Source organism: Helianthus annuus, chromosome 16 (assembly GCF_002127325.2).
Source record: "Helianthus annuus cultivar XRQ/B chromosome 16, HanXRQr2.0-SUNRISE, whole genome shotgun sequence".
NCBI classification, from domain to species: domain Eukaryota; kingdom Viridiplantae; phylum Streptophyta; class Magnoliopsida; order Asterales; family Asteraceae; genus Helianthus; species Helianthus annuus.
The window spans coordinates 15316318-15328694 of NC_035448.2; the positions used below are offsets into that span (position 1 = coordinate 15316318).

Below are 12377 nucleotides of genomic sequence, written 5' to 3' on the forward strand. Positions count from 1 at the left end.
GCTTTTACGTTAGTTGTATTATGTGGAGTACTTGTTAATAATTGAGGTTTAATCGATGTTTATCGCATGTTTTATCGCTTTATCACTTATCGCTTATCACATTCGCAACTCGAATTATGCGTTCTGGATATTGTTTTACGTGTGTGCCTTTATGTGTTACTTGTGCATGTTTATTATGTTTATGTTGTGGTGATTAATCGAAACGCAATCGCAACTTAATCGCAATCGAATCGCCAACGCTAAATGCAAGTTAATTAGGATGAATGTATGTTAGATATAGTAGTTGGGATTAAAAGTAATTTGATGAGAAACTCTATCGCATCGCAACGCTCAACACGCGAATCGAAACAGCAAAACTCGTCGCACCGAACACTCGAATCGAGGGGCCAACCGATCGAGTTTCCACCCGATCGGGTTGCCACCCGATCGAGTGCCACCCGATCGAGCTGCCACCTGATCGGGCTGCCACCCGATCGACCAGCCACTTTCCCCCACTTTCCATTTATGGATACCCTATAAATACCCCTCATATGTCACATCACTTGATGTTGACAGCTTTCTCTCTACTCAGCTCGCTCCAGCCCACTTTTCTTCCGATTTCTCACGATTCTTGTAAGTTTTCAACCTAAATCTTGTACTTTCTTGATCTACACGCACTCCTACACCTTTCTATCTTTTGAATCTTAACTTTTAACCGTGAAATCACTGGATTTGAGGTGTTCTAGGATGATGTCATCATGGTGTTCATAAGAACTTCATGTTTTAGCTTCAATCCACCAAGAACAACTTAGATCTGGACGATTTCCACATAAATAAACAAAGATCTTGCATAGATCTGAACATATTCATGGTGAAAAGGACTGAAAGATGGTTTTCCAACTTTCTTTCAACTCTTTTACACTAAATGCACTCAAACCCGATGGAATCGGAGCTTGTTCTAACCTTCTACTCATTCTTAGTGATACATTAGTTCCAGATCCGAATTGTATCCGGGAGAGATATTGATTTCGGGTTTGAAAATGAACAACCGACTCGAACCGTGAACTGTTCGGACTAGGGTGATTCCTATTCGGTTGGGTCACTTGGGACGAGATAAGGGTCCTGTTGTTTAAGCAAGATATCAAAACATCTCATTCAAAGCTACAACACTTCAAACAGAAACAAGTGTTAGGACGATCAGACCGTCGGGACGGATTGCCGCCCAATCGACCGGCCGTCCGATCGGGCTGCACTTGGTTCCATACTTAAGCTATTTCTCAAACTATTCAAAGGATATGAACGTTGAAATGGATTACCACCCGATCGGATTGCCATCAGATCGAGTTACCATCCGATCGTGTGACGTTTGGGACTTAAACAATTTTCAATATGTTCAATGCATACGGAGCACCACCCAATCGGATAGCCATCCGATCGAGTGACCGTCCTGCGGTGAACTTGTTCTCAACCTGAAAAGCCTCGCCATTCGGATCGCCGTCCGATCGAACGACCGTTCGATCGACCGACCACTTCAAAAGACAAGCCATCATACATAAACACATCCATCCAAACGAGGTAACAATCCAATCGCATGGTCACCCGATCGGATGACCATCCGAATGGATTGTCACCCGATCGACTGGCCATCTGTTCGGATTGCCATCCGATCGGATTACCGTCCGATCCCTTGACACTTGTATCGTTTTACGCGCCGCTTATCGTTTATGCTATCGTTCTGATCAGGCTAAACTCACTTTAGCGCTCCCTTCAATCCATCATCGCTGTGAGTATACGCGAACCCTTTTTGCTTTACGCACTTTTGGGTGTTACATACGTTACTTATTCTAAATCACTTCGAACACACTACGCAATACTTTAACCCGCTAACCGTTACCGCGTGTTATACGTGACTTAATGAATGCTTGTTTGTTATGTTTACACATGGATTGCTGTCTACCTGCCTTGGCAACGGTAATACTATAGTTTGGACTCAGCACCTATTCACTCAGGGGTTGTTAAGGATAATTAATCACATGGTTCACAGTGGTGAACATGTATTACGAACTGCCTTGCGCTGTCAACCCGTAGTCATTGGTATTGATAGGATCGTGTCGATAACTTACGTGCTTCATTTCACACTGTGTACGTGCTGGTTATGCGTAAACGATTTCGAACTCTATTATATCTATTAAACTTGCATGCTTACCTTTACACTATGTGTATTGACTTTTACTTTAACGTATGTGGCAGGTGCTTAAGATGTTTAAATGCTTGGCTTGCTGTGAAATCGAGGCTAGGAAAGGTCTAGAAACAAATAAACGAATTGTCTGTATTTAAATTCTGAGTTGTCGAAACAGAACAATTTGTCTTGACTTTTCCAGTAATAATTATGTTACTTTTATGTCATGGTATGGGACGTGATGCTTTAACTAATTGGTAATCGTAGTTGTTATAGAAACTTCTGGACAATCTGTTTCGCTCAGTGCCACGCCTCGATGTTTCCGCCATCGGTTGGGGTGTGACACTCTAGTTCGACAATGCCTCTAGATGATGTTTATTTCATCACTGTAAACTGCGATTATATGAACTTTACGAGTTTTATTATGATAAATAGGTATGGATCATTTTATCAACTTATACCCCTATTTTTTAAATCTCAACTAAGTCAATCGTCTCACATACGACCAGTTCCTTGATATTTATTATATGAAAATCTCTTGAGATTTATAAGACACGTATGGGGTTATTGTTTTTTGATGCTTCAGGTGTTTTTAGTCTTTCAGAAATTTTTATGTAGATATCATTTTCCAATGTCCCCCATAAGTGTGTGGTAACGACATCCATAAGTTTTATCTGAAGTCAATATGAGATTGCGAGACTGCTAAAACGTCTAAAGGTTATCACATCCATTACTGGGGAATACGTTTCCTCATAATCAACTTCTGGGATTTGAAAAAAAAACATTTATGTTACAAGTCATGCCTGACACCGCAGAATCTCATTGTTTGTTCAATACCGATATTTCCTTTGGAACTTTATATTCTTCCGCTGAAGCATTATTTTCTTCTAGAATCGTATCGGGGTCTCTTCTAAGACATTTACCTCTTTTGGGGTTTTAGTAATAACCTTTTGTGAGGTTCCACCAACTGCATTATTTTACTCATTTGGTTTTCGTGGGTCTTTTATATTTGGAACTGATTTGTCTTTTTGTGTTTTCTTTGTATGGTAATCTTGCTTAGATTACTTTAGTTTGAGTTGATGATTTTGATACCGATATAAGTGTCTTTATCACTCTGTATTTGTGAATATATCTTGTAAGTTCATTTGCTATTCTTTGCAAACGTATTCGCTTTATTGGACTTCATATTTATAATGACCACTTCAAGGGGCACAATAATGATGCATTGCATATCTTACTTGCATTACTAGTCTTTCTTTATTCTTATCTCCCTCTAAAGACTAGGATAACTGCCTTATGAACTTGACATTTGACATAAGTCTCACATCAATGGTTATAGATATTTTGGGATGACTAGTAGTTAGAAACAATGTAGTTACCCAGTCTTGTATGTAATCCCTCTTGGTGCGTAGTGATGACGGTTGCATAACAAAATATTTTGAAGTAGGACACACTTGGTTCTCTTCAATAGACCAATTGTAACGAGGAGTATTCATGATTAGCAGTTGGTCTTAAACTGATTAGATAGCCGTCAAAAGATGAATTCTATCTCAACTACATATGTCTCTCAGTATATTTCACATTGTGCCCAACAATGGTCCCTACAATTGCATTGTCAAAAAGCAGCGTTAAACCATGATAAATAATAATGTTCCATATTGTCAGGCATATGCTACACTTGTGTAGCTGAAAACTCACATGTGACCATTTATAGATAGGGCTGTAAACGAACCGAACGTTCAGCGAACAGTTCGTGAACCGTTCGGCGAGAAGTTTGTTTATGTTCGTTCGTTTAATAAACGAACCAACATCAACAAGAAATTTCGTTCGATTAGTTAAATGAATGAACATGAACAGAGGTCTCGTTCGTTCGATTGCGTTCGTGAACGTTCGGTAAGGTGTTCGTGAACGTGTTCGTGAACATGTTTATGAACATTCGTTGAATTGCGTTTGTTTATGTTCGTATGTTTGTGTTTTAGTTGAAGATCTTTGTATTTTTTTATATTTTATTTGTACTTTTTATATTATTAAACTTTTATTTATTTTATTACCCTAACAATTAAACTAGGAAACTCACTTTCACCTTGTTTATGCATCATTACCCTTTCATTTCTCATTATTTACATTGGCAAATACGATCGACCTCCGTTCCACAATAAGGGATGCAAGTTCGAGTGCTACTCTATGGGCCATCTATCTTTATCCTTCGTCGCGTTTGCCAAATTTATTTGTGTTTGTTTGTGTTCGTGAACCATTCGCGAACACACTCATTTCCTTAATGAACGAACACGAACATAAAATCTCGTTCGGTAAGTGTTCATGAACCGTTCGTGAACACATTTATTTCCTTAACGAACGAACACGAACAAGACCTTGTTCGTGTTCGTTCGGTTCGTTTACAGCCCTATTTATAGATGCATCACTTAAGTACATTGAATATTTAAATGGTCTATATATAAGAGGGATTGTTTGTAGGAGTTTGTTTTATGATGATAAAGAACGCTCACTCCTATACAATAAGCGTTTTGGTAGCGAGGCTTTTAGATTAGTTAGTGGTGCTAGTTGGTAATGATGCTATCTGGATGACCAATTTGGTCATGCCGTATGGTAAACGAATATTTGTCTAGTAACGTCAGGTTACTCACCATATTTGAATTTATGTTATTTATTTTGTACAATATATTCTAGCTGGTAAAACTTTTAGTTTTCTAATATGTTTTCTAGCCATTTTTGTCGTGTGAAATATTGTAGATATTTAGTATCACTTCGGCCCACGGTTTCAAAGTGATAAACGTTTACTCAAGTATAAATAGAACTAAGTAAGGTCTCGGAGGCCAAGTACTCTTCGAGTAATCGCTACAAGGTAGATTGCCGAGACTCGAGTACTCTCCGCCTAGGCAGAGTACTTCCCAAGTACTCTCAACTCCGACTAGGGAGCGCCTAGCGACTTTTGCAACCATCTTCAAGAATAATAAAAACTTAGAATCTATGGGTAAGATTTTGGTGCTCTTCTCGAGTGTTTGATACGCTACTAACACATGAAATAGTATTCGTAAGTGTCTTCGCCCAGAGATAAGTGATAATTTTTTTTGTTTTATATTAGTTGTGTTTTTTTGTATATTTGACATTTGTCACCCATATATTTAATATATCTACAAATTTCTAGATATGCATAGTTATAAATTGTGCATTTATATAAACTTGATAACATCTTAGGGTATCCGCATTTGTGGCGGGTGTTTTATTTTCCCTTTACGAACATCCCCCTCGATGACTGACTCATGATATGCTGATGTGACCACTCATGTCAGCGTTTTAATCATGATATTCTACACATTTGGCCTCTTTTAGGGCCAAATAATTCTTTTTCTTTTCCATCAACACAAAAAGATTGCCACATTCGCTTTAGGGAATGGCTGGCACCGGTTGGCCAGATTATATGATATTTATGTATGAACTTGTAATTGATTTGCTATTTAGAAAATGGGAAGTATCTTACCGGTGGCTACCAAAAATCTCGTTAAACTTTCGAAATCTGGACTTAAAGCGCTGTTATTCATTCCACTATTGAGATCCGAAATTCCTGTCACCGACAACCACCTTTGTTAACCACCATTGACCCATCGAATACCGTCGTTGCTTTGCTATCACTAACAACCGTCAACATCATCACCATTCTCCAATTATGTCGTCGGTTTCCATGAAACACCACCCGGAACTAGCATTACCACCACTGTTCATTCCAAAACCGACACCACTGTTATCACCCATCACCGTCATAATACCATCGCTCATTTCTGGTAGCCACGTACCGTCACCACCATCGTTTCCAGAACAAGATGGCTGGCGATCGGAGAAGAGGAAGAAAGGTAGATATGGTAGGTATATGTGTTTATTTAGGTGGTTGATGGTGGTGATGGTATTAAAGTTCTTATGCCACATAAGCAGTCACATTAGCAAAAAAAACTAACAGAGTTACACATCAGTTAAAATAACTTGACGAAGAAACTAGATTGAAAGTTGGGACCGTCGGCAACAATTGCTTTAGTTGAGACTCTTGCCGACCAATATGTCATAGTTGAGATTGTTTAAATCTAAATAACTTATATTTTTTAGTTATTTTTATCATAACTTTATATATGATAATTATTAATATATAAATATATATTTAGTATATAAAACAAATAATAAGCTCGTTTAATCTCGCAAGCCAGCTCGAGCTCAATAAGTAAAGCTTGGGATCGTGCTCAGGCTCGTTTTGTTAAAGAAGCTTACTTCAAGGATCCAGGTTGTTTAAACTCGACTCGATCTGAGCTTTTAAGAAACCGATCTCGAGTAACTAACGAGTGAATTGCTTCACTTGGTATATCTCTAAATAAATTATACAATCCTTGTTTTTTCTATACACATCTTATTTCTTCTCTTGTATGTGCACATTTAAACTATCAATCCTTGAATATTCAAACGTAGATGAGAATTACTTAACCCAATCATATATGTGAATGGTATAAAATTGAGGCGTGTAACACGTTATGATATTTTAAAGGATCTCTTCATTTACAAGAAACTGTAAAGAAAATTCGGCATATGATCCTTTTGTGAAAGTTGTCATGGTCGGAACGTAGGGACAAGGATTAGTTTGAGTATCCTATGAACATAGGTTCGGTAGTGTGTGTTTGTACATCTATTTAATTGATATTAAATAATCAGAGGTGATTTTGTTTTTTAAGTGATAGAATTCATGTTTTTTTTTCATCTTTTTGCGTACGAGGTGGTCTTAAAATCTTTTTGTGAAAAAAAAAATCAAAATTGTTAACAAATATATAACTGAAAACACATCCACAAATAGATGTGCGCATGTTATGAAAGGAACACATATTAACATGAAATTAAAAAGGAATATTGGATTTTAATAATCCCAACTATTCGTTGTTGGCCGCCAACAGTTCCAACTTCAAAAATAACCACTGGCAGTCCCAACTATTGACATATTGGCCACCAATGGACCCTGACTAACAGAACCCTAACGTCGTTAGTCTCCGGCCGTCGGAAAACCGTTTTTGTCCAGAAAAAAAGTTTCGAAAGGTCCGATCTAAGGTTACAAAGAGGTTTGGGACGAAAATGTTGAGTTTTCTGCCGAAAAAAGAGTTTTCCTGCGACTTTAATAATTGGGGCTTTTACTAGAAAAAGGTTCGCAAAGGTCCATAATAAGGTTACAAAGAGGTTTGAGACGAAAATGTTGAGTTTTCCGGCCAAAAAACGTTTTTCCGGCGACCGGAGACTAACGGCGTTAGGGTTATGTTAGTTAGGGTCCATTGGAGGCCAATGTGTTAAAAGTTAGGACTGCCAGTGGTTATTTTTAAAGTTGGGACTGTTGACGGCCAACGGCGAATGGTTAGGATTATTAAAATCCAATGTTCCAACTAAAAAAGATCTACCACAAGGACACAAGATAGTAAAATTCAATATCTTCACTAGGGCTGTAAACGAACCGAACGTTCAGCGAACAGTTCGTGAACCGTTCGGCAGGAAGTTCGTTTCTGTTCGTTCGTTTAATGTTTAATAAATGAACGAACATGAACAAGAAATTTCATTCGATTAGTTAAATGAACGAACATGAACAGAGGTCTCGTTTGTTCGATTGTGTTCGTGAACGTTCGGTAAGGTGTTCGTGAACGTGTTCGTGAACATTCGTTGATTTGTGTTCGTATATGTTCTTATGTCTGTGTTTGAATTGAAGATCTTTGTACTTTCTTATATTTTATTTGTACTTTTTATATTATTGAACTTTTATTTATTTTATTTCCCTAACAATTAAACTATGAAACCCATTTTCACCTTGTTTATGCATCATTTCCCTTTCATTTCTCATTATTTACATCCACGAATACAATCAACATCTGTTCCACAATAAGGGATTCAAGATCGAGTGCTACTCTCTGGGCCATCTATCTTTATCCTTCGTCGCGTTCGCCAAATGTATTTGTGTTCGTGAACACGCTCATTTCCTTAATGAACGAACACGAACATAAAATCTCGTTCGGTAAGTGTTCATGAACCGTTCGTGAACACATTTATTTCCTTAACGGACGAACACGAACAAGGCCTTGTTCGTGTTCGTTCGGTTCGTTTACAACCCTAATCTTCACAACAGTACACACAACGGGCTGTTTGCTGGGTATAAACCAGTCTAGATTCGTAACAAATAGCGCTTTACGATGGATTTACTATAAATATAACCGGTCGCAAATAGTTTCCTTGCTAGTTATTTTGCGAGGGAAAATACTTGTTACATACATTAGCAACCATATATATGTTGCCAATAGATATGAGACGGATTCGCAATAGACTGTTGCTCCTACTAGAGTTCTTTTGCAATGGGCATGCGACAGATTTTGTGATAAAAATTCTTTTTACCTATAACGACGAAACTATTGCAACACATTTGTGACGAATCTGGGACAATAGCTATTTTTTTCAACTCAATTATGATTTATGGGCAGAGTCACATATAAATACCTTTACAATACAATGGAACAGATGATCCTAAAAGCATTTTAGAACTTCTATTTGTTATACTTAGTTGTGATCAGAACTATTGAGGTGAGAATACATGTATATATAATCACACGTATTTGTATATACATGTATATATGAATCCGCATTATTTTAGTGTTTGTTTTGATCAAGTTTCAATAAAATTGGATTTGTTAAGTCTAGTGTGCCAAAATTATACTACCAAGGAATCCAAACCGATTAACCTAAATGATGGATCGAGGTGTGGTTGTGATGATCGAGTCTAAAAAAGAGGTGGTTAATGCCATTGTTGCGTCTACATAATGGGTGTAATTGTTTGGTTTTCCAGCTAGCTTCTTGCTAGTCGTTTTTTATAGGAATTTAGCCCTTAAAAAACCTAAAGAATGGGTCTAGTTGTGGTTCTATTTTTCTTTTCCTAAAATTACATATATGTTTAACATCTATAGTATAAAGAAAAAAAATAAAACTTAATTGTGTTTGTTTACAAAACTTGTTTTTTTGTTAATATACCTTAGAATAGAAGTCTTCGTTAGTATTACCGACCAAACAATTATCAATTGGAAACCATCAATTGCTATGTACCGTCAAATCCAATCGACATGCCTACTTTATTTGTTAAATAATATTCATGAGATTACCAGGAAACTTACAATGAACAACTTTACATAAAAATATTATGGAAAAATTCTTGTATTTTCCTTAAAATTTCCTCATTTCATTTCTACAAGAACCAATGCATCCTCCACTTCATCCTCACTCATGCAAGCAAATCTAGTCTCATAGAAACTAACACATGATTTTCATATATTTATTTGTATCTTACATGTTAATAGAATGGTTTGTCTTATTACATGACTTGTATATTTTTCTTGCCCGTCCTCTTTTCCAGTTTATATTTGATACACCAACGACCACTTGTGTGGCGGATCCACCACACGAAGAAACTCATGCCATGAAGCTTGGTGGTTTTGAGAATGTCCAAGGTAAGAAGATCTTGGGAATGAATCCAAAGATTGTGATGGAAAGATTAGGAATGTTTTGGGATCCCAATGATCAAAATGAGAGTATAGCATTGGGAGATATGGTTGATTTGTTTATTGAGGATGAACCAAGCTTAGATGAAGTGAAAGAAGCCTTTAGTGTGTTTGATAAGAACGGTGATGGGTACATTGATGCGAACGAGCTACAAAATGTGCTTTCTGAAATGGGGTTTTTACAAATATCCGAAAGTGATTGTAGAACGATGATTGTTGGCTATAGTGCGCAGAATGACGGTAAGATTAATTTTCAAGAATTTTTGAAAGTCGTTGAGGATGCTTTTCTTTAACTTAGAAATCTTGTGTACTATGTTGCATTGCTAGCTAGTTCTTCATTTAGTTTTTTGAAACATATAGTGTCGTATTTGGTACATTGTACATGTATTACAAGAAAGGAAGTACAAGGTTTATGTATGTTGGAATGATTATTATGGCATATTTGGTTTCAAACTTTTTAATCACTATTATTATTTATCTATAATCACTATTATTATTTATCTATTTAAAATAAAAACTCACGTTATGCTAGGAAGAAGTATCTAAAAAATACATTAACAAAGGTAACGTCAGGATCCTAAAAAATAAACCTAGCTAAAACTGTTGTCTAGTGTAGAACAAACACAATGATTGAGGTTGAATTGTATTGAGATTGTATTGTACTAGAGCTAGGGTTACAGACTGAGGTGTTTATATAGACCACCATTTTATACATTTACCCCTACACTATGACGTATTGTTTACTTTCCGACACTCCCCCTCAAGTTGAGTAGTGGGATCACCAATACTTAACTTGCTCAAACAGCTACTAAAGACGTTTCCGTTGACGGCTTTTGTGAGTATATCTGCGAGTTGATCTTTTGATGAAACTGTTGGTGCACTTGTGTCTGTACTTTGTCTGTATTCGATCTTGATGTAAAACGATGTTCTTGTTTGTCATGTAAGTTTGACCAAGTCAACCATCCTCCTGGTTTGACTTGGCCAAACAGTTAGTTTATGAATGTAACATGTCTAGTTCGAAGGATGTCTCATCGAAGGATAGTTTAGATCCTTCGATGAGCTCGAAAGTTGAACCTTCAATGGATAGACCTCGATAGATCACCCTTCGAGGTCACTGTGAAACCTTCGATGGAAGTCTGATCGAAAGATGATCTTTCGATCAGTATTCCTGATCCTTCGACAGGTTCAACATCGATAGATGGTCCTTCGAGACATCTATCGGATCCTTCGGACAGACCTGCTGTGTATGGGTATAAATACCCATGCATTGTGTTCATTTCATTTAGACAGAGACAGAGACACACACACACAGACAGAAAGATAGACTCGAGAGTTAGAGAGAGTTTTCTGTCAAGAACACACACACACTTAGAGAGAGTTTACAAAACAGATTTGTAAACATTGTGCTTGTAACCGGAACCTTCATTCGCATTAATACAAGTGGTGTTAATCGGTGAATCTTGTGTGTTTTGTGTTTATGCTTGTCTCAACTCGGTTTGCATTCTTGCTTGGATTCCGCACTCGCTAGTGTGTTACTATAACAAGGTTAAGGTTAAACCTCATCCTCCACGAGGGACCTACAAGTGGTATCAGAGCCGTGGCTCTTTACCTTGTTAAAAACCGGGTTTTGTTCAAGTCTTGGTGTGTTTGGACACTTGGTTTAGCTCCCGTTTTTAGTGGTTTTCCTGTATTTCTTGGCATAAAAACGTGTTCTAAACCAACCGGGAGTGTTTAAAAGCGGGTTGGGTAACTTACAACTTGTTTTTACGAAATTTGGTGATTTCCGGCCAAATTCCGGTGTGTTCCGGTGACTGGACTTTTTGGATAAGGTTTGCCATTTTGGGCATATTTTGTTTGAAAATCTAAGTTGGTGAAAAGTTGAGGTCAGAACATACTTTCTGCCGAAAGTTGGTTCACCAACCAATCACCTTTCTCACCAACCTGTCACCTTTTTGTCAGTTGTGTCAGAAGCAATCGAAGGATATCTTTCGATATCGAACGATCATCTTTCGATCAAGGAAGGCTCGATAGATAATCATCTTTCGACCCATCCTTCGAAGTTTGTGATCTTTCTTTCGAGCTCAGGGAATCTATTCGAAGGATACATATACGAAAGATAAGGATCATTAAATTGTGAATCTTTCGAAATTGTTGTTCGAAAGATAAGGATCTTTCATTGTGAATCTTTCGAGATTAGTGTTCGAAAGATAAGGATCTTTCAAATTGTGAATCTTTCGAAGTCTTTGTTCGAAACTCAACAGTGATCTTTCGAACACTGTTGATCCTTCGAACAAGTCTTGATCTTTCGAACAAGTCAGTATCTTTCAATTCTTGTCTGTTTGAATTTAACAGTTTGTGTTTGTTGGTTTTCTATTAGTATTTCATCAAAATGAGTTGTACAAGTCCTTGGGACTGGAGTATTGACTCACAATCTAGTCAAGAGCTAACCTCTGCCGCAGCTTGGGCGAAAAGTATGTTTCCACCGCCATCAATCAGTCCAAGTCAATGGGCTTTGGTATCCAATCAAAGTCAAAGCATTCAAAACCTTTTGATTAGTGAAAGCGAAACGGGTAGCAACAATCGTCCACCAAAGTTGAATCATATGAACGACTTCCCATCATGGAAAAACCGCTTTCATACGTATGTTC

The 12377-nt window shown here is 37.4% G+C and overlaps 1 protein-coding gene across 1 annotated transcript; it reads left to right on the plus strand.

Annotated features, from left to right (window-relative positions):
* The first annotated feature begins 9365 nt into the window (after positions 1 to 9365).
* LOC110916918 (probable calcium-binding protein CML45) lies at positions 9366 to 10146 on the plus strand. Its single transcript, XM_022161571.2, has one exon. It carries the CDS (start codon positions 9489 to 9491, stop codon positions 10020 to 10022), a length of 534 nt encoding a protein of 177 aa, XP_022017263.1. The 5' UTR covers positions 9366 to 9488; the 3' UTR covers positions 10023 to 10146.
* Positions 10147 to 12377: the final 2231 nt, after the last annotated feature.

Excerpts from the sequence above, each read along its gene's own strand:
- LOC110916918 (XM_022161571.2), top strand. The coding sequence starts at position 9,489 with ATGATTTTCATATATTTATTTGTATCTTACATGTTAATAGAATGGTTT.